The 19,726-nt window shown below is 41.7% G+C and overlaps 1 protein-coding gene across 2 annotated transcripts; it reads right to left on the bottom strand.

Annotated features, from left to right (window-relative positions):
• Nucleotides 1-1,647: 1,647 nt before the first annotated feature.
• Nucleotides 1,648-18,704, bottom strand: NUP50 (nucleoporin 50). Of its 2 annotated transcripts, none has more exons than XM_037388725.1 (9): nt 18,373-18,704; nt 15,479-15,557; nt 14,299-14,382; nt 11,922-12,117; nt 9,980-10,642; nt 8,945-9,023; nt 7,793-7,911; nt 5,422-5,624; nt 1,648-4,889 (listed from the first exon to the last, which is right to left on the bottom strand). In XM_037388725.1, the coding sequence occupies exons 2-8, from the start codon at nt 15,545-15,547 to the stop codon at nt 5,422-5,424; spliced, it is 1,413 nt and encodes a 470-aa protein (XP_037244622.1). In that variant the 5' UTR covers nt 15,548-15,557; nt 18,373-18,704; the 3' UTR covers nt 1,648-4,889. The 2 variants fall into 2 exon arrangements, with proteins under 2 accessions (XP_037244622.1, XP_037244623.1); XM_037388726.1 differs by having other exon boundaries at nt 1,648-4,146.
• Nucleotides 18,705-19,726: the final 1,022 nt, after the last annotated feature.

The raw sequence follows: 19,726 nt of genomic DNA, 5'->3' as shown, positions 1-19,726 counted from the left end.
CCTTCCTCCGCCTTCACCTAGCTTTATATGCTGAGTGTGAACTCATGGTTTGGAATGTCCCTTTGGTCAGCTGTCCCAGCTGTGTCCCCTCCCAACTGCCAGTGCACCCCTCCCGGCTGGTGGGGTGGGGTGAGAGGCAGACAAGACCCTCCCGATTCTGTGCAAGCACCGCTCAGCAGGAACTCAGTAACTAAAACATCCCCGAATTATCAACACTGCTTCCAGCACAAATCCAAACGTAACCTGGTACCAGCCACCATGAAGAAAATTAGCTCTCCCCCAGCCAAAACCAACGCAGGCCTTTTGCTTGCACTTGATTTCCTTTTCAGATGGATCGGTTCTGATTTCTGCATGGCTTGGTCGCTGTAACTAGTCTGCTGTGGGGGGCGTTTTCCTGCAGGGTTGGGAAAGAGGCTGGATTTGATGGATGCAGAGCGTTTTTGGAGTATTGCATTTTCTGATTCGATGCTCAGGACTTGGTGTCTTCTGCAGTGTTCCTTTTGCCCCTTCCTGAGGTGAAAGTGGTAAAACCTTGGGTGCCTAGCAATGTATTAAGCATTAGATTCTCTAGATCGCCCCAGCCTGAAATGAATAAGCTCCTTTTTGCTCTCAAGAGCTGTTCCCTGGCTTTTGCTTTGCGACTGCCAAAAGCTAGGGAGGCTGAGCGGTGCTGGCTGTCTTCTTAAGTAGAAGGAAGCAAGAGATGTCCAAAACGTGAAATAATGCCAACATCCTAAGTGCATGAAGTTGTTGGTAGGTTTTCTTGTTGGTTTTTTTTTTTTAAAAAAAAAAAAGTTCTAGGCACTCTAGGTAGGAATGTGGCTCTACTGGTAGCACCTGCATCCTTACAAATGGAACAGACTCTCGGTTTTCTCAGTCATTGTAATTTGGGGGCAGGGTGTGCGTGATGGTGGGGGGAATGTTGAGATAACTTCCGCTAACCATCAATTGTATCCCGGTGCAAGAAGTAGCTCCCGGTGGTGGGTGGTGGGTGGAGTGGATAGCTCCAGAACCAGGAGCGGAATTACAGTAGGGCTGAACTGCACGATAGTGGCTAACAGCAGCGAGCAGCCAGGTGACAGGTGCACTTCACGCTCTCGGCAGCTCGTGGTGCATTGGGAAGATGATCTGCACTTGTCATGAGGAGTCTGGCTTCATTTTATTATCCTTCCCTGCCCCCTTCTGCCGAACTGTCACACACCAATGACAAGAAGAATCACTTTGTGGCCTGGCTTTACGATAGTCCCTTTAAGCTCGACCTAAAGCAAGTTCTACATATGTCATCAGGCAAACAGAGATTACTTCTGCTCTTAAATCTTTCAGTATGCAAGCGGAGGGATTTTTAGAGGTTGATCTCTGCTGCCATTCTCTCAGCACGGAACCAGTTTTTCCCTCCCCGGTGGAAGGCGGCCCCAGAGCCGACTCAGCTCACCCACCTTGCCCGGCGGCAGCATTTTGCTGAAGTGGCTCTTGGGAACGTGACAGGTTTCAAAGCTGGCTTGAGGAAGGGGCAGAGGACGGTGCTGCTCTTAGCCGCAGCAGGCAGGGTGCAGGATTTTCTAGGCAGTTCTCCTGCGAGCATGTTTGTAAAATTCATTTTATTAATACGGTGGGTTACACTCAAAGTGAAAGTGATACACGAGACACTTATCTCCCATTCATTTATTCACATTTTCCATGGATTTTTGTACACTTCAAGGTATTAGAACTAATGAGAACATTGTTACATGACAAGTTATGTGAAACTTAAGTATCCACTGAAAAATTCAGAGCAGTTTGAAATCTATTAACAATTAACAAACCATCACATTCAGCATTTTCATTGGATTTATACTAGCTCATGCCACTTTAAGTTGTTTAATATTCATTAATTTCTGCACACAGGCACCAGCTACAAAATTTTAGCAATGCAAATAAGTTAAGGCATCCGAAAGTAAGTTCTTTAAGGACATTTTAAATGTTAGTGCTGCAAAGGGAGCTGAACTGAAGGTCTTAATAGTAAAGCGTACCTCCTAATTGGTTTAGGTTCTACAAATGTTCATTTGAACTGTAAATTTGATTTAAACTTTCACATCCGTCAACCAAAAGGGATTATAGGAACACTTGTTGTGCTCCCAAATAGTTAAGTACATTACAATGCCCCCCCAAATACAGCATCTTAAAATAAAATTTAAACCAAGTGTAATAATCTTCCTTACAGGTGGTTCTGAGAATTAAAAGCAGCAGAGAGCTTGGTTTTCTGTTTTGGGGAGTGGGGAAGTGAGAGGGAAAGATTTTCAAGCAGCTGAAACTTCAAAATTACAGCAGAAGGAAGAACATGTGATTTGTATGAACACTCCCGCACCTACGGACAGCCAAAACAGTGAAGGCATTAACTCCAATTAGGGAAGAGACTTGCATTTTTAACATCCGGTAATTAAATATCTACTAAGATACAGGAATGCCTCACTGGGTTAAATTCTGATCAAAATTCCTTCCTTGTATATAGCAGCTGCCACTTTGTTACGAAGGCATCAGTATAGCCACTTCTATGCTCTCTGCTAATTTATGCTTTTAACTCATTTTAGGCCTTTATTTCTGAGTAATCTCTGGCCTTTTACAGTACTTATATATTTTAGTATTTCTTAACTAGAAACTGAAACATCAAGGATTGTGCTTTATAACACCAAGTGAAAAGTTTATGACTTCATATTCCAGATAGTTGCAGGGTCACTATGAATGACATTGATTAAAATCTCTAATTTTCACTAAAGTTCTTCCATGATCTTTTAGTGGCAACTTTCCCAATGCAAGATCACATGTTTATGCCTTTATTTGACATTCTAATTAACATGAGATTCCAATTATATGCCTTTCCCTAGCTTTACTGATAAATACGTACACTGCTGAAGAAGTAAGGTGTCTTGTCTCAATTAGTCTCTCCCACAGCTAACAGAAGATATTACTTGCTACCATGGATATTTTAAGGTATAATTCTTCCAACACAATTTATTATTATTCTCCTTGTTTTCCCCTTACAGCGTGCTCACCCTCAGGATCCCCACTCCTGAAAACCCGACAGAGGTGCACTAGCAGTTACTCGGTTTGCCAGCTTTAGAACTGGGCCAAACACCTGTGTGCAAAACTCCAGCTAGCCTCACTCGGGAGACAATCGTGAGGATACCTAGGGAGTTCATTTGTCTCACTTGTTCAAGTTCATTGGTCCACATTTCAATGGATGAACAAATAGTTACATATCCACAAGCTTTCGGTAGTAATCACAAACCCAAGACCACTAGTAAAAATCTGTACAGAGTTGTTCTTAGGTGGGACACATAACAAATCCACTTCCCGCATGCAGCGGTCTAGTTGATGAACCTTTCTGCACAGAGACACGTTTAAGACACTACAGTCAAAAGACAAATGTAAAATTAACTCAGCCCTTGAACATTAAACCTGAGCCTGTAATAAAATTTCAGGCAGTGTTCTGCTTTTCATTCATACACAATTAACATGCATGCCTTCAGCTTTTGGCCTCCAATTTAGGCAGACTTTTTTTTAAAAAAAAAAAAGCATATTATTTTGAGGAATGTCCCTTCCTTTTAATGGTTAAGTACTGAGCCAGATGAAAAAAAAAAAAAAGGCACTATTTCAAATACTATTTGAAATATAAACTAGTATCCGAGCTCCCTTTATGCTTGGGTGTTAAAAATGCAATTCCTGTGGCCTAAGCGTAGCTGAAACATGAGCAAAGGCCTTTGTTTTTGAACTTTGGTCAAAAGGGCTATAGATCCTAAGAAGTTTTTCCTCCTTTTAGTTAAGAGGGAGAAAAAGGCCATAACCTGAATTGTACAGTGAACTAGGACTAAAGGCAGCTGTTTGTCCCCCCCCAGAGAGGGGTGGGGAGCAGGTAAGATGTGCTGCATCTCATAAACAGTGCTACTACTCTTTCCCCACCTACAGGATGCCACTATTGTGGATTTCCAGGTCCCCTGTGAGAATTACATCATGCTGCTTTTTTTAAGGAATGGGATTTTTCCTCTGTGCCACCTTAGCCAGAGGCAGGCTGGCATGTTTCTTCCATCTCCCCAGAGCTGGCCAGTGTGACAGGTCTGAGAGCAGTTCAAGTTTAATCTTAACATCTAGCTCTTGGATAGTTTGCTAGAGCTGGAAGTGAAGCAGAAAAGCAATTGTTAGAGAAGGAGTTTCCAGCAAACAAGAAAAGGATTAAATAACCAAACATGGTCTGGTAAAGCAGTCATGGGAACTGAGAACAGAATGATGTCCTGATCCACAAATTATTGCCACGTAGTTAATTTTAACACAGCTGAAAACTGAGTTACACACTAAACCGGTGTTCCCTACTTGCAACAGAAAGCTTGTCCTAAAGCTGCAAACTACTGCTTTACTTAATACAATGCTGTAAAGCACTGTAGTAATTATTTTTCCTCATGTGCTAAAACTGAGACACACATTTATGTATGTATTTCCTGGTAGCGGCCAGAGGCAATACAAAGATCTATAAAAATCCTGAAATTTGTTTGTGAAAAGAGCTATTTTCAGAAAAGTAAGAGTAGCAAGACAAGTACAACATTTACAACTCTGCCTCTGCTGGGTTTCAGTTGTAGCCCAAAGGACTAGGGAAGAATTCTTCGGAGGGACCATAATGGAAGTGCAACCCTCTGCCCTGACTTGTCAGAAGTCAGTCAATGCCAGCTGTGGTTGTGGTCCAAGATAAACAGTCTTCCAGTTCTCTGCTTGTACTATTGCACATCATTAGCTTGTTGCTACAGTAAGAACAGAACTGACAGTTCTTCTCTAGGAAACGCTACTGTCAACAAGACTACGCAAGCACATTTTGTTTTAAATATCTGGAGATGCAGTCTTCTGAGCCCCAAAAGCACACAAGTCTGTAAGAGTTAAAACACAGTACAATATGTAATATTGTTGTCACTGAGTCTGAAAAGTTAGTTCTCATCAGAATACAACAGACCAATTAAAATTAAAAAGCTGAAGTCTAGAAAGTTTCAACAGTTAAACATCAACATCCTTCCTTCTCAAAACAGGAGGTTGTTGCATTGCACCGCAGTCTGTGAGGAAGCTCTGGTACCGTATTCTTGTACTCTTGATTTCAGTCTATTTGGCCAAACTGACCAGTGTTAAAAACATACGCTTTAATTTAAATCAGTGTGCTTTATCCAGCAGAGGTCCTGCATTTAGATACTGAAAAATGAGGGAGCACAGTTCAACACTTGTATTCTCTTAAAGCTTTTATTAGCTAGTTTAATTTTTCCTCATATAATTTTTCATTTTTCCAGAGTCCCTATAACAGTTCTTAATATCAGAGCAAAGAGTTAAGTGTTCAAGTGAAGTTACGGAATTAAAAAAAAAAGAGCAGCAGCAGTTTGGCAATAATTCCTCAAATCACTGACTGCAACTTACTTAAGCCTCCTTTTTCTCCAGTAAGATTTTGTGCAACTCATCTGCATCCTCACTTGTTTTCACCCTTACTAACATAGTGACAGGAGCAGTTGGATTCTTCTCATCAATCGGTGGATTAGGAACACAAACTATAAGAACGTTGTTTTTTCCGGTTCTTGTACATGGCATCTTAGGTGGAATTAGAACATTCAACAGTATGTTTCCTGCATATAAGGAGGAGAAAAAATTACCACTAGCAATTTTTCAGCTTTTACTGCAATACAGATGTTAGTATACTTAATAAATAGGGATTTAAGTTTGTGTTTGGAAAGAAGGCAATTCACAAACATCATGTATACTCATCTTATTCTTCCCTAAGCATCTGCTCATGGTCACTGTTCTCACAGATTTCTTTCCTCATTAGGAATGAGGAAATCTATGAAAATACTGCATCCTCCCTTTTTTAAGAGGAGTCTGAAGAATATCAAATGATAGTAGGGACACGCAGGAAAAAGGGAAGGGGACAAGGGAGAAGCAGCAAATGAGGAATCCAGTCACAGTGCTTAGTCGATGCTTATGCAAGTTACTCGTTCTGACCATCAAGCACAGTTCATAAGCAGAAGCAAAGAGTTAGCTTTAACACACGTACAGACATGTTAATCTAAAATTGGACAAACTATGGTAGAATAAGTACTTTCAATCCTCAAATCGTACAATGCATCTGATGTGGTCTGCCACCACATTACTAACAGCAGCTCTACGTCAACTTGTTAAATTATGCAGTGAGTTTGAGAGCTTTAGTATTAGTGGTCTATTAACACAGTTGCAAACAAACTCAAATCTGCTTCCACGGAAGATGCACACATTTTGTAAACCTGGTAAATAGTTCAGAACACGGTAGTAGTATTTAGGGAAAAGTCAGTCTTCGCCTTCCTTTCCAGTTCAGTTTTTCAACACAGTGAGATTTTAGGAAAGGATTATAGCACTGTGTGAAGATAGCAAAAAGGAAAGTGTGCATCACTATGACTGCAGCAGCGTCTAGAAACCAATGCTTGGAAACACCAAGCCGCAACATCTTAGTGTATGAGCTGAAGAAAAAGAAGAGATTTCCTAATACATCACCTCAGATGAAGGCAGAGGGAATGTAAATCAACATCATGAAAATTAGCATCAGCTGAGTGAGAAACCAAGACTTGAGTTAAGAGTAGGTAACTTGAAGAAATCAAGTTTTCATCTGCTCTATTCAAACACATTCAACTCCCCAAGGAAATGCTGAAATCATCAACAGCTCTGCCATACATCTGCCTTCAGTGTTACCACCAAGAACTGCTCTTCATCTGGCAAACCTTGTCTCCACTGAAAAATCTTCACAATTTAAAAGTGACTAACAACACAGGAGTCCTGATCTCACCAGGTGTTTGAAAACTGCCCCTAATGGGCCTGCAGAGACTCCATTTAGACTTGCCAGAGCGCATTATAAACAAAGTGAGGTGAGACCTACCAGTAGCCTACACTGCAGCATGGCTTTTGTCCTGTTTCCTACAAGCATACTATTTATTCTACTTTTATGGAAGTTGCCAAGTGCACGTGAACCTCACGTGCAGGTTTGTTGAAATTAAGTACTGAAGTGTAGCAAAGCTTCTTTCGAATGAGTATCAAAACAGAGATTTGCTCAGCCAGAACATTACACCTTAAAAACTGTAACACATCAAGTCCCTAACTTCTAAAAGCAAAGAAACAGTTGAGTCTTTTTTTTTTAATCGCAGAATTTATCTCAGAAGATATTCTGAGGAACTATCGCACTACGGGTTCTCTAATTCTGTAAAGTCAACGTACCATTTGTGATCCAAGTGAAGTTAGCTAAAACACAGTTCAACTGCTGGACTTCAGCAAGCATTTTAAGAGCAATGCATAGAGCAAAATCCTGCGTGCCCAATATATATAATGCTCCCCTTCACCCCCAAGTACATCAGATGCATGAGCCTGCTATTTACATAGTCAGGATGAATTGCAGACGAGACAGTTGGCCTGCACCTTAGCACAAAATTTGTTCCTCTTCATTCATTACACCTGGGACATTTATACCTCCACTGTGGGTATTAAGCAACACTTCAAAGCCACTCAACAAGCTGGGGATGGAGAAAAGCTATTAAAGGGGGAGAATACCTACACACACCACATAACCGCTTACTTCCTTGCACTGCTTCATGTGCACTACTTTGTAATACTCATTAGAGGCATCCAATTGCTTGTTCAATACTTTAAGTTCTTAAAAAAAAAAAAGTAAAAAGGTTTTCACTAATCGTGTCTGTTAGGCTGCATAACAAACAAAATTCTAATGTTTAGCAGGGAGTTTCACATCAAGACTTGCTATTAGAAGAAATTTACTTACCTAAATTGGTATCTGCTCGGACCAAGAGTTGAGTTTTTTCATTTCCTGCTGGCTTTAAGTGTAATGTTCCTACACCTTTTTCTTTAAATTCATTATCCTTCTTGTAGAACAGTTTGCACCTGTGGGAAAAAACCCAACAACAAAAACAAAACCCAAACCTTGTTTGAGCAGATACATAGAGATTAAATACAAAGGTATCTTCCAAACACACACACATATATATGTATGCATCTAACTCACAGTAAGCCAATAGTTGAACAATAATCAGGAGTTAACATGCTGTAAGTAGCATAAATTTTTATTATTCTTGACTCCGTTTCACATGCCAATGGATAGTACTCCCAGTTTGGAAAGAGAAAGTTAGTATCTCTTTCAGTATTGAAATTACAAAGCTACTGTTTAAAAACACTAATTACAAAACCACAATAACTCGCTGTATGATTCTAAGGTTATAATAAGACTTTCATGTAAAATTTAAAAACATTTTTTTTTTTAAGTTAAGCGCTAATAAACATAACTCCATTCTTCATAAATTAGCACGTACCTTCTCTCAGATAAAGCAAATGACTTTTTGCAGGACAAGTTCTGTGCTAAGTGTTAAGCAGACAAGCAATTACTTGGACTATTGAACACGCTTTGAAAAACTACTTCTAGTAGTGCTAGTCTCATTTTGAACTTAAAAGTACAACTTCTTCACTCCTTCATACAACAATCAGCGTTTTCCAACTGAAGAGTCTTATTTCAGGCTATGCAAATAGTGGGGTACCTGACTGATTTTTCAGAAGTACAGCACGTTATTTCTCTGGTACAAGACCTACAATTTACTTACAAAACCTGACAAACACAGCATTATCACCTTCATTTGTAAAAAACTGATCACAAGTATAACAAAAACTAGCTATTAGTGCTTGTGTCCAAGATACACAGTAATTTTAGTGAGATCTTACACACTTTTGTCTGTAACTAACTTTTTTTGCAAGTGGAACTTGCAAAGTATTCTATATTGTTCCTAACAAGTTTTATTAACTAGGAAATCAAGAACATCTATGTCAGTAATTATGCACTGCAGTGGTGAAGAATAGCAATATGCAGATACAAATTTAATTTTCCACATTATAATTATAACCACTGTTCCAAGTTAAAGTCACTTACTTCTTTGAGTAGAAAGCATCATCCTCTTTTATTTCATTAACAATTACTTTTGGTGGCTCTTCTTCCTCCTCTTCTCCTCCTTAAAATAAGTTTTAATATGTTAGTGTTGTGAGCATATAACCTGGGAATTATTTTTGGCATTGTATTTGAACTACCTTACACATGCTGTATTTGACATGTACACGTGTGGCCTCTCAATGAATGCCAAAACACATTTAAGTCAGTATAGGCTCTGAAGCAGCTTCAGCTACAGAAAAAAAAAATCTGACTTCCTTTTCATTCAGCCACACCCCCCAAGCAACTTCCATGCTCATCTTCAGTTTAAATGGTATGAAAATAACCCAACTCCCGGCAAACAAACGCAGAAAATAAAAAGCTTACCAAGTCAAACTTAAGTGAAAACCTTCTGTCAAGGGGAAAATGGTTGTAACATTTCAAAGAATAGTCTCCATAAATGGGTCCAAGTAAAGCATAATAAATACTTCCAACAGCCAGGTTTAATTTGGGGGAAGGGAATTACTTGCAGGAGTAACAGCAGCAGGATTATGCCTTTCCAGTCCCTCAACTGCTAGGATTTCTATCAGCTTACCGTTCCCAGCTTAGGTAAACAGCAGAGTAAAACTGTCAGGCAGCATGTAACTTTATTTGCCTTACAGTCTATTAGGTAAGATGTATGAAATTGTTCTGTATCTTACACATTTTACTAAGGGGATCTCTTGATGTCCTGCAGACTCAAAGATGAACATACCAGCTGCTTTAAAATCCATTGTTTCGAGTCTTATATTCAGCTAAAGATTTATGTCTTACTACAGGAAGTATAAATCTAACAGGAATACATAGGTTTTGATAACCATATACTTTTAGTGTTACTTAAACAGTATAGAAGACAGGTATTTCCAGATCAGTGGTACAGTGTTGTACTTTCAAATTCAAGAACAATTATGATTAGTTCAGCTTACTATTATTTCATCTTTGCAGTATTAAGTCACACATTCACAGTTTAACATTAAAATCATAGTTTTAAATAGAAATTACCTTTATCATCACTATTGCCACTTTCTGTTTGAGCTTCCAATACATTGGTGGATACTGCAGTGCCAGACTTAGCCTGGTTTGCGTCTTTTCTAAACAAACCTGAATTCCCAGGAGAAAATGAGAAACCACTAAGTGTTCCTGAACTGAGGGAACCCAAAAGAGAACTGTCAACACTCTTGCCAAAATTAAATGAGACTGTTGATGTAGCTCCTAATGATGGGTCTTTTTTTTCTGATGCAGCTTCAGGTTTTTTGTCCACAGTATCCTCAGTTTTTTTGTTGTTAAACAGAAAAGTCGATCCTTGCTGTAGCTTTGAATTCCCAAATGCAGAAACAGGCTGAGAGCCAGGTGTCTTGTTGCTTTCATTTTCAGAGCCGCTATCACTACTGCTTCCATGTTGCTGTTCAATATTTGCTAAATACTTCTCATAGTCTCTAAAGATGGGTGTCAGGTCACATAGTGGGTTTGTGTTTACATGCTTCACTATCCAGTCACGCACAGAACAGTTTAAAGCTGCTAACTGTTTGTGGTAAACACTAGAGCTACAAACTTTACTCTGAGCATAGCCAGATGAGGATGGTTGATTGCCACCATTAGCTTTTGGGCTCGCGGCCTTTTTCTCAGTAAATGCAGTAGTAATAGGACCATTTGATATTGTGGATCCTGTTAGAAGAAAAACATGGGTTAGAAGATATTTTTTTTTTCCAGAAAGCAGAGTTCTCATAAAAGCCTAACTGATGTTCTGGGTATTTCTTTATCAAATCACTCATTCTTGCTCAGTTATGTGCCTTCTCTAGGATGACAACACCATGTGCCAGATACTCTGGTACAAGTGAACAGATGATACTGTGCAACAAGCCTAAACTCCTTTAGAAAAGTATGTTAGTTCAGGGACCTGTAAATGTAGGACTTCAGTAGATGGAGCACACAGTTGTACAAAAAAAAAAAATAATCCAAAGAAATCTTGTACAAAGTAACATAAAAAAAAAATTTGAAGTTTTGTATTTCACCAAAACCTCCAAGATCTTAAAGCAAGCTCTACCAAGCTGTAACAGCTTACTAAGACGCATTACTCAAGTTATCTCTTGCTCCTTGTACTTTAAAAACCTATGAACACTCTAGCCCATGATTGCATGTTTTGGGTGGTTTCCATATAAAAACCACAATAAGGAAATTAAGAAAATCCTCATTAAGTATTTAAGTGTCTCCTAACTTAGTTAAGCTCAGTGAAATCTAAATTACTCAGATGTGGTATGCTGACTAAAACACTGTGGCATGGTTAACATTTTTGCATCTCAAACACAAATGGCCAGAACTAATATTCTCCAGGGACTACCAAAGCATGAGACTAGAGTTAGACTTGCCAAAATATTTCAAGTATCTTAAAATGTAGGTATCAATGTAACAGATAAAATTCTAGTAAGACCATTTGCAACATAAGATATACAGGGAAGGTTACAACTTCAGCTATGCAGCTTCTGTTTATCAAGAACCACAAAAAATATAGAAATAAGATCTTAAAAAAAATTAAACATACAAAGAAACTGCACTCCTAATAGATATTTTCCATTAGCTTTTTTTTTTTTAATTAAATTCAGAGATTTGGGACAATTAGTTAACTGGAATATGTTATCAGCTGGTTTATACTATTTGGAGACTTATCTTATGCCAATGTCTTCCACTCTCATTTGTGCCTATAAAGCTTTTACCTCCTGTATTAGATCAAATACAAATTTAGTCTCTACATCTTAAAATCACATGCATTTGATAAGTTGTCCCTCCAGCAGTCTAAAATCTTTTTAAGAAATGTTACAAACAGGAATAAAGTCTCAAAACCTTAACACTACACAGTTGTTCAAATTGGGTTTTTCACTATTAAAATAACCCTACAGACCTTATGGCTGATTTTGTTGATAAATATGTATGGTTATTTAAAACTTACCGAACGCTGATTGTGTTTCGGAGGTGGTCTTTAAACTGCCGAAAGAAGGAGTGCTGGAGACACTACTGCTTCCATTAGACAGCCCTTCTAAAGGTTTTACTCCTGCACCGTTACCAAATCCACTGAAGCCACCTCCTCCTTTTCCAGAAGGCAATATAAAGCCTTTAAAACCTTTAAAAGCTCCTCCACTTTCAGACTGGGGAAGGGGGAGGGGGGAAGAGAGATTGAGAGAGAACCAGTTACATACATCTCCACAAAAAACCTATCTGCATTTGATACTCCATTTATTTTACTGTGGTTCAGAGTGTCATTTTGTGCATTATTCTGTCAGCTATGTGAACAAAGTTAATAGCTTCCTTGTGACACATATTGCTACTATTTTTAAAGGACTCAGATGGCTGGTATGAAAATAAACTAGATCTAGGAAGTGGATACCTAAAACTTTTTCAGAGCAGCGGATGTGTTTGACTACCTATTTAGACATTCACAGCATCTTATTTTGTTTAAATAATTACACAGCAATATGTAATTGCAGGCTTATTTTCAGCAACTTTTAGCATTTACAACTGCAATTAAAGAGTCCAACACTTCAAGCCACTCATCAAAGCAGCACACTCTGTAGTCACCTATGTAACGTGTTAAGTGATTTACCCAAAATTTTTCAATGTGACTGATGGGAGAAGCCAAGATATTATGTTACGAAGTACAGTCTATGTATGTTTTCTGCAGCCTTTTCATTACCTAGTTCTGAACACTATTATTTTATGGTATAGTTTCTCACATGTTTTTAAAAGATATAGCGTGATTAACATGCAAATAGGCACTACCACTTTTGGGTACTACATTAAGGTCTTTTGAGGTTATAAGCACTTATTACTGGAAGCGGACTTTCAACGTCTCTGGAAAGCCATCAAAACAAAACTGAGAATTGCTTCTGAGTTTCATCTGCTTTTGCCACTGAAGAAATAGCAACACTTACCAATTTTAGGTTCTATTTCAGTATGTGGCCTTGTGGGTATGGGCTCTTTTGATTCCCTTTGTGCTTTACTTTCTCCAGTGCAGTCCTCATTTGTCATTTCTAGGTAGCTATTTTTACTCTGCCTCTCTCTGATCAGTCCTACCTCTCTCTCTCTCTCTCTCTGGACATCCAAGTTAAACTGCAGTCTTTTTCTTTGCAGTGTTCTGCTTCCTCCATTTAGAAACATTAGTATGTTTCAAGTTTACCTTTTTGTAAATGTTTCACGGGTTTCTTATGCAACCTCAACTGTCCTGCCACCTCTTCTGCTTTTTAGACACTGTGCAGCCTACCGTAGCTCTTCCAGCTTTGAGCTCTAACAGCTGGCTCCCAGCCTCCTGACTATTTTTCTACCATCACCTGGTCCTCTTTCTCAGCCAGTTCTGTTTTTCCTATGCCACTCGGCCCCGAATCCCTCCTGCTCAAGTTGTGGTTTACTTCTTGCATTACTTCTTCCCAGTTAAAACCTTTAATTAACTGCATCTTTTACCACATTTGTGGCTAAAACTACTATAGTGGGATAAGACAAGCTTCCTCATTTACACCACTTGGACAGCAGAAGGAAAATCAAAAGCACAGGAGAAAACTATCTAGCCCTTAATTGTGCCTAGTCCCATTCAATCCAAAAACAATTTGAGTGATAGGTAAAGTTTCTCTCCTATTTCTAAAACAGTGCATTCCCTGTTAAAAGAATGCTTCATGGAAAGACACATATGACAAAGCATCTGTCAGGAACTTCTTAAAGGACTAGAATTTGGTTGGACTGAGTTAATGCTTTCACAGGGACTAAACCCTGAACAAAGGCCAACTTCCTTTCAGTTTTCAATCTGCTACTGCAAAGAGTAGATGGCACTCAAGTTCTTGGGGGAGGGGGTTGGCAGGGGGGAAGTAGCAGCAGTCTTAACAAAGACCTGTTTTTCATTCTCAGAACAGCTTAGTATTTTAGCTTTTACTTACTTAGCCTCTGTCTGAGACATCTCCCAGCCCTCCACTATGGATAACTAGTAACTTTCAATTTCTAGGCTTCTAGCTCTGCAAAGAATGAAACTGGAGCAGTTTGAACACAGTATCACCCACCCGTAGATGACCTTGTGCCTGAAACACATTGCATTTCTACTTCAAAAATAAACATCTCTTCACCCAGTCAATACTCGTCTTAGCCATTTTTCATTCTAGCCTTACTCTTAATGGAATAGTAAGCAAAAATTGATTTGCATGTATGAGCTGACTAGCTGCATATACCTTCTAAATAATAGTTTTATACAGTATTATTACAAGCCCAAGTAAGTAAAAACCTGAGCACAGACGTCATATTTTGCAACTAAGTCCAACTACAACAATAATGGTCAGCAATTACATTACCTCTGATCCAACATTTCGGCGCTTTGCTTTTTTAATAGCTCTGTTCTTCAGGACTTCTTCACTAGCTACTGAGAATGTTCCCACCTTTAACAGGAAGTTTTGGAATCATTAGTGAAATTCTTGGAATACATAGAGCCATCACAGTCTGAAGAGATGGCTGAGTAACATTGTTCCCTAACAAATAAGGGAAGTAGAAAAAAAAGTAAAAAAAACCCAGAAAACCAGATAAAAAATGTAGTACTGTGATTAGCCTGCCAGCTACTTGGACACTAGCTAATACTTTGAAAACTCTCGTCTGTGTTGTTCTGTGTTGTTCTGCATTGTATTTCCCTTCGTGAAATCTCAATTTTATTACAACAAACAATTAAAAAAAAATTAAAAGAAATCTTAAAACAAAACCATAAGATATCTTTGCTGAAGGTAATCTGTCAGTATTGCACTGTTACAAGCAATCTTCAGTTTGGAGAAAGTATATTGAGAAGTATGACCTAAGTCAATCTGCAGTCTGCTGTAGTTCAGGTATTAGTGAAGGCAGCTAATGACTAATTACTACCCTGTAATAAATGAGGACATTAAGCTTTCTTATATTTAAACTTCTGGAAGTATACTGTCAAGTTTTCTTTCTTACATTTTATAGGCCTAAACATTTAATACTTTCAGTAGCAGAGAAGCTAGCACAGTTCGTTTAGAGATAATACATGAGCCATAAGTATGAGACACAGAATGTGAAAATCCTCTTTCACAAGCACTGAGCACTACAAATTAACATATTTCTGAAATTAATTATTTAATTAATTTATTTAATTTCTTTAAGAAAAAAAAGAAGTCATGAGACATGAAAAAAATTTATCTCAAGAAATCAAAACCGCTGTTCTTGTGAACTCAATCACACATCTGAAGAATTCAAAAGCACTATGCATTTTAACAAGCCTGGGTTTCCCTTTAGAAATGTAAAGTTCCTTTCCCCTGAGCTGCTGATGTAATTTGAACTGTTAAAAGCTGCTTTGCCATATACGGTCTGAATATATTGGAACCTTTATTTAAACAAACAAAAAAAATCACTTACACAAAATTATCTTTAATTGCTACACTTCTAACCAATTTCACCCACAAGATAAATAGCACATGTAAATGACTACCCTACTACCTGAAGGGGTTTGGGATCTATAGTGTATCTTACCTCCTCAGCTTCATCCTCCTGATCCCAGTTTCTGTCAGTCAGCTCCTTCTCTGCAATTCTCTTTGCCATTTTTCCACACCTGTGTGGGGGACAAAAAAAGCGTAGAATAAATTGCACAGAAATTAAATTTAAGCACCAATGATCTTCAATTTGTATTACTCAGAACAAAGAGTTAACAGAGAAGCAGGTAAAAACTGGAATGACAGTTGAAAACCAAATGTTTCTAACAACTGTTGTGGCAACTACAATCAACAGCATTTGAGACTAAAGTTGTGGTAGTAAGCCATATTTGATCTTAAATTTAAGCAACAACAGAAACATGCAGGTCAATTATGGGGTAAGTTTTCTTCAGCAGCAATGCTGGCTAGAGAAATTCCTTTCAATCCCATAACCCTTATACCTGGTCATCACTTACTCTGAAGGGCTGCAAAAACAAAAAATATTTTAGAAAGATCTGCTTAAAACACTCCATATTCCACTCCATCTTGCCTCAGGATACCCATGTAAGAAGCAAGAGAGAAGCTGCATTATAGCATCTAAAATAAATACTGATGAAGACCTGCTGAAGCAACTGGACAGAAAACTTGGGTAAGAATGAAGACAATGCCCTCCTACAAAAAAACAGGATCAGTAGAATATTACTAATTATAATTTTTTAAAATTGTATTGCAAATAAATCAGATTATTTTTCACTCCAAAGGACATGTAAAGCGTATCATAGATTTTAGAGCAATTACCGTAAGCAGCCAGCCATGATTTTGCTAGTAATCTCTGCAATGTACAAGAAAATCAACACTGGAGAAGAAATGTCTGTAACAGTTCTGAGTTCAATTTCACTAAAGTACAACTTATCAGCTGTGTACAAAACCAAAGAATGAATCCAGCTATGACATTTTGTATCTGAAAGACTTGGCAAACAATCACATTACTCAAATCTTACATGAAAAGTGTTTTTACTAACTATTATCATCTGACACTAAATATGAAAACTTTTCAAAGGAAAGATGTGGGTTTATAGCAATTTTAGACTCAAGCAAGCACAAAAAAAGAAACTCTTAAACCCTCTCAGGTTTGTGATTAAGACCTAGCCAGATTTAAAAATAAATTTAAAAATCCACAGTTGAATTTCAGAGCCAAAAACGGTAACAATACATGGTTCCAGAACATCTTGTTTAGCCGGCAAAATATTTTTAAACAGAACAGTAAATCCAACTGCACAGCAGTCTTGCAGAGATCACACGTCAAAGTCATGAATTTTGGTCTAACACTTCACAAATAAGGTCAAGTTATTAGGAGATTTTGGAAGTACAGTGACAAAAGATCGTTTTGGGTAAACACTTCTAAACACCCTAATCCACACCAACCTGAAAGTAGAGGTCCTACCATGAGCTGCTTGATTCTCTGCAGACCGAGGAACTATTTAAATCTAACGCGGGGGGGGGGGAAGGAAAATTTTAAAGTCGTATTGGCTCCCCAGTCCAGTCTCCCAGAAGGGTATACAAACACTTGCAACCAGGAAGACAAGACTGCATCTCTTTGGCAGCAGCCAGATCTCCAAGGCTAGTAAAACCTAGAATTACAGGATGGGATTCCACAGAAGGTCATTACCACTCTTAACTCAGCCACTGAAGCATGACAAGCACATTAACCTGAAAGCCTGTTCTCCACCAATAGGACAGGGGTAAACCTGTCGGCCTTGGCTGCAGCTTCTTTGCACCTACCTGTGTTTATGATTTCTCTACATCAATACTGACAACAGACTCTTAACATAAAGACTGAAGAAGCAAGAGAATCCTAGACACATCTTCTAACCTGTGAAACAAGAAGCAATACAAACCCACCTTTTATCTGATAATTATAACCATCAAGAAGTCTTAGCAAATGTTGAATAGGTTGAGATGGGTGTATTTTGAGCAACAGCTCTTTCCATTTAAGAACAAAACAAGCCACAATATAGATGTTCTGTTGAACAGTAAAATCCACCTAGCAACTACCGCTGCCTTGACGCAGCAGTTCGAGAGCAAAACGTAACATTCGCATTCCACAGCATCACTATATATCCCATAAGACTACAAAACTTGCGCTGCTGGAGCGCCCAGGCTAAAACCTGGCGGCAGAAGCCGCCGCTGGTTACCGCACCCCACCGCAGGACGGAGCCGTGCGCTGCCGGGCCCCAGCCGAGCGAGGGCGCGGGCAGGCGGCAACGGCAGCCGCGCTGCGCCCGGGGCTGCCCGCCGTTCGCCTTCCCGGGGAGGATCATCTGTCCTCGGCGCAGGCTCGCTGGGTCTCACGTACAAAGTGCCGCTCGCTGCCTTTCCCAGGGCCTGGCTGCAGTCCCCTGGAGCACCCCGAGTGCTTCCCGCCCACCCCTCACCGCAGCTCCGCACCTCCGAGGCGGCGGGGGGTGCGGGCCCCCGCGCCGGGGCATCTCGCCAAAACGTCATCGCCCCGCGGTAGCGCCCGCCGGGCCCTGCGGGGCTCCCAGGGTGAGCTCCTGCCCCAGGTGGCAGCCCTCAGCCCGCAGGTGACGCTGGCGGGCGGCTCGTCCCTGCTCCTCGCCCCTTCCTGGAAACCCACGCGCTCTCCTGAGGGAAGCGCCGCCAGCGGCCGGCCCGGGCCCGGCGGGGAGGCCTGCGGGGAGACACCTGCCCGCGCTCGGACGCACGCCCGGTCCGGCGCCCCGCCGGAGGCACCGGCTCGTCGGGTACGGGGACAAGCTCCCCCCGGGGACGCCGGCGCGCCCGCCCGCCCTCAGCACCCCGCCTGGCCCGAGGGCCGGCCGCAGCCCTGCCCCACCGTGTGTCCCGCCGTCCGCCCCCCCCCCCCCCCCCCCCCCCCACGCACGTCAAAAGCAGCAGGACGGGCGGCCCCGGGCGCAAGCTGCTGGCACTTACCCCCACGGGGCGTCCGCTGGCGGGCGCGGGGCGACGGGGCCGGGCTGGCGGCTCAGCGGCGCGGCGCTGCGCTGGGCTGCGGGGCCGAGGCTGCGGCGGGCAGGAGGCGGAGTCTGGTCACAGGCTGCCCGGGCCCGGAGCTGCCCATCCCCCAGCCAGGCCCTCCGCCCCCTCTACCTCCGTGGTCACCGGCGTTGCTTAACTCGGCGTCAAGCCGCTACCGCTTTGTCCCCCCTAAAAGACGGAATATTTTTTTTAAGAAAAATAAAAAAGGAAAGGCACCCGCTGCCGTACGCGCCACCGCCTCCACCGCGCATGCGCCTCCCTCCTCCCGCGGCCGGCGTGGCGGGGGGGGCAGAGGGGCGGGCCCGGCGGTAGCACCGCAACCTGTTGCCGGGGCGCGGGTCACGTGGCTGCCGCAGCCCAATGGATGGGCTCGTCCTGCCAACGGCCGGCTGGGCCGCGCATGCTCCCTGCGGGCGGGACGGCGCTCGCGCCGGCCGTTCGAATTGTCGTCACGTGGCCGCCCCCTCCCCGCGGCGGGCTGTGAGGCGGGGGCCGGCATGGCAGCGACGGCGGGGTGCGCGGCTGCCTCACGGCCCCCGGTCAGGCCGCGCACGGCGGCTGAGGGGTGTCCAAGCTCCCCCTGCAGCAGCTGAGTCCACCTCCTTGGCCCGGCCGGGCGCGGCGGCCGCTGACTCACAGGGCAGGGCTGGCTGCGGCCTGGCTTGCGGCGGGAGCAGCAGCTGTTTGCCAGGCCCTGCGCCTGACTGACCTATAAAACCTTGGCTCGCTCGCAGCCTCCCTGGCGGCCTTTCCTCCCTGCGGTGCAGTAATGCGCGGGGTTAGCGCTGGTGGGAAGTGCCTGGAGTGAGGGTAACGTCCTCTGCCGCAGTGACAGGTTGAACAGGGTGACTCCCAAGCACGTTATCACCATGTACAGCAACCAAGTGCTACCTTAGAACATTAAACATGAAGGCAGAGTAAACCGAAAAACTGCAATTCTCATGCCTTGTCTCAGGTGTTCGCTTACAGCGAAGACTCAGGGTTACCACACTTGAAGGCTGAAACACCTTGATCTAATGGAGGAAAAAAAAAAGGCAAGAAATTGCTTCTTGTAAAGAACTCACTCTCCTAATATTTTTGAAAAATACACACATGGCAGTAGGTAAGAGGCACTGATACTGTATCTGGGACCTTAAGGCTCCTAAGGTACGTAACTTCAACTCCCCAGTTGTGTTACCTAGTTCTACCTTTGAACAATGTGTTTTCAATGTGGTTTTCTTCTTATAAAATGTGCAAATATTTTGAACCATCATCAGATAATAATTTGGAAAATTTACTTTACCTGCCC

This window comes from Falco rusticolus, chromosome 5 (assembly GCF_015220075.1).
Source record: "Falco rusticolus isolate bFalRus1 chromosome 5, bFalRus1.pri, whole genome shotgun sequence".
NCBI classification, from domain to species: domain Eukaryota; kingdom Metazoa; phylum Chordata; class Aves; order Falconiformes; family Falconidae; genus Falco; species Falco rusticolus.
Note: the sequence above shows the minus strand (reverse complement) of the source record. Positions and strands in the feature narration are given on the sequence as shown.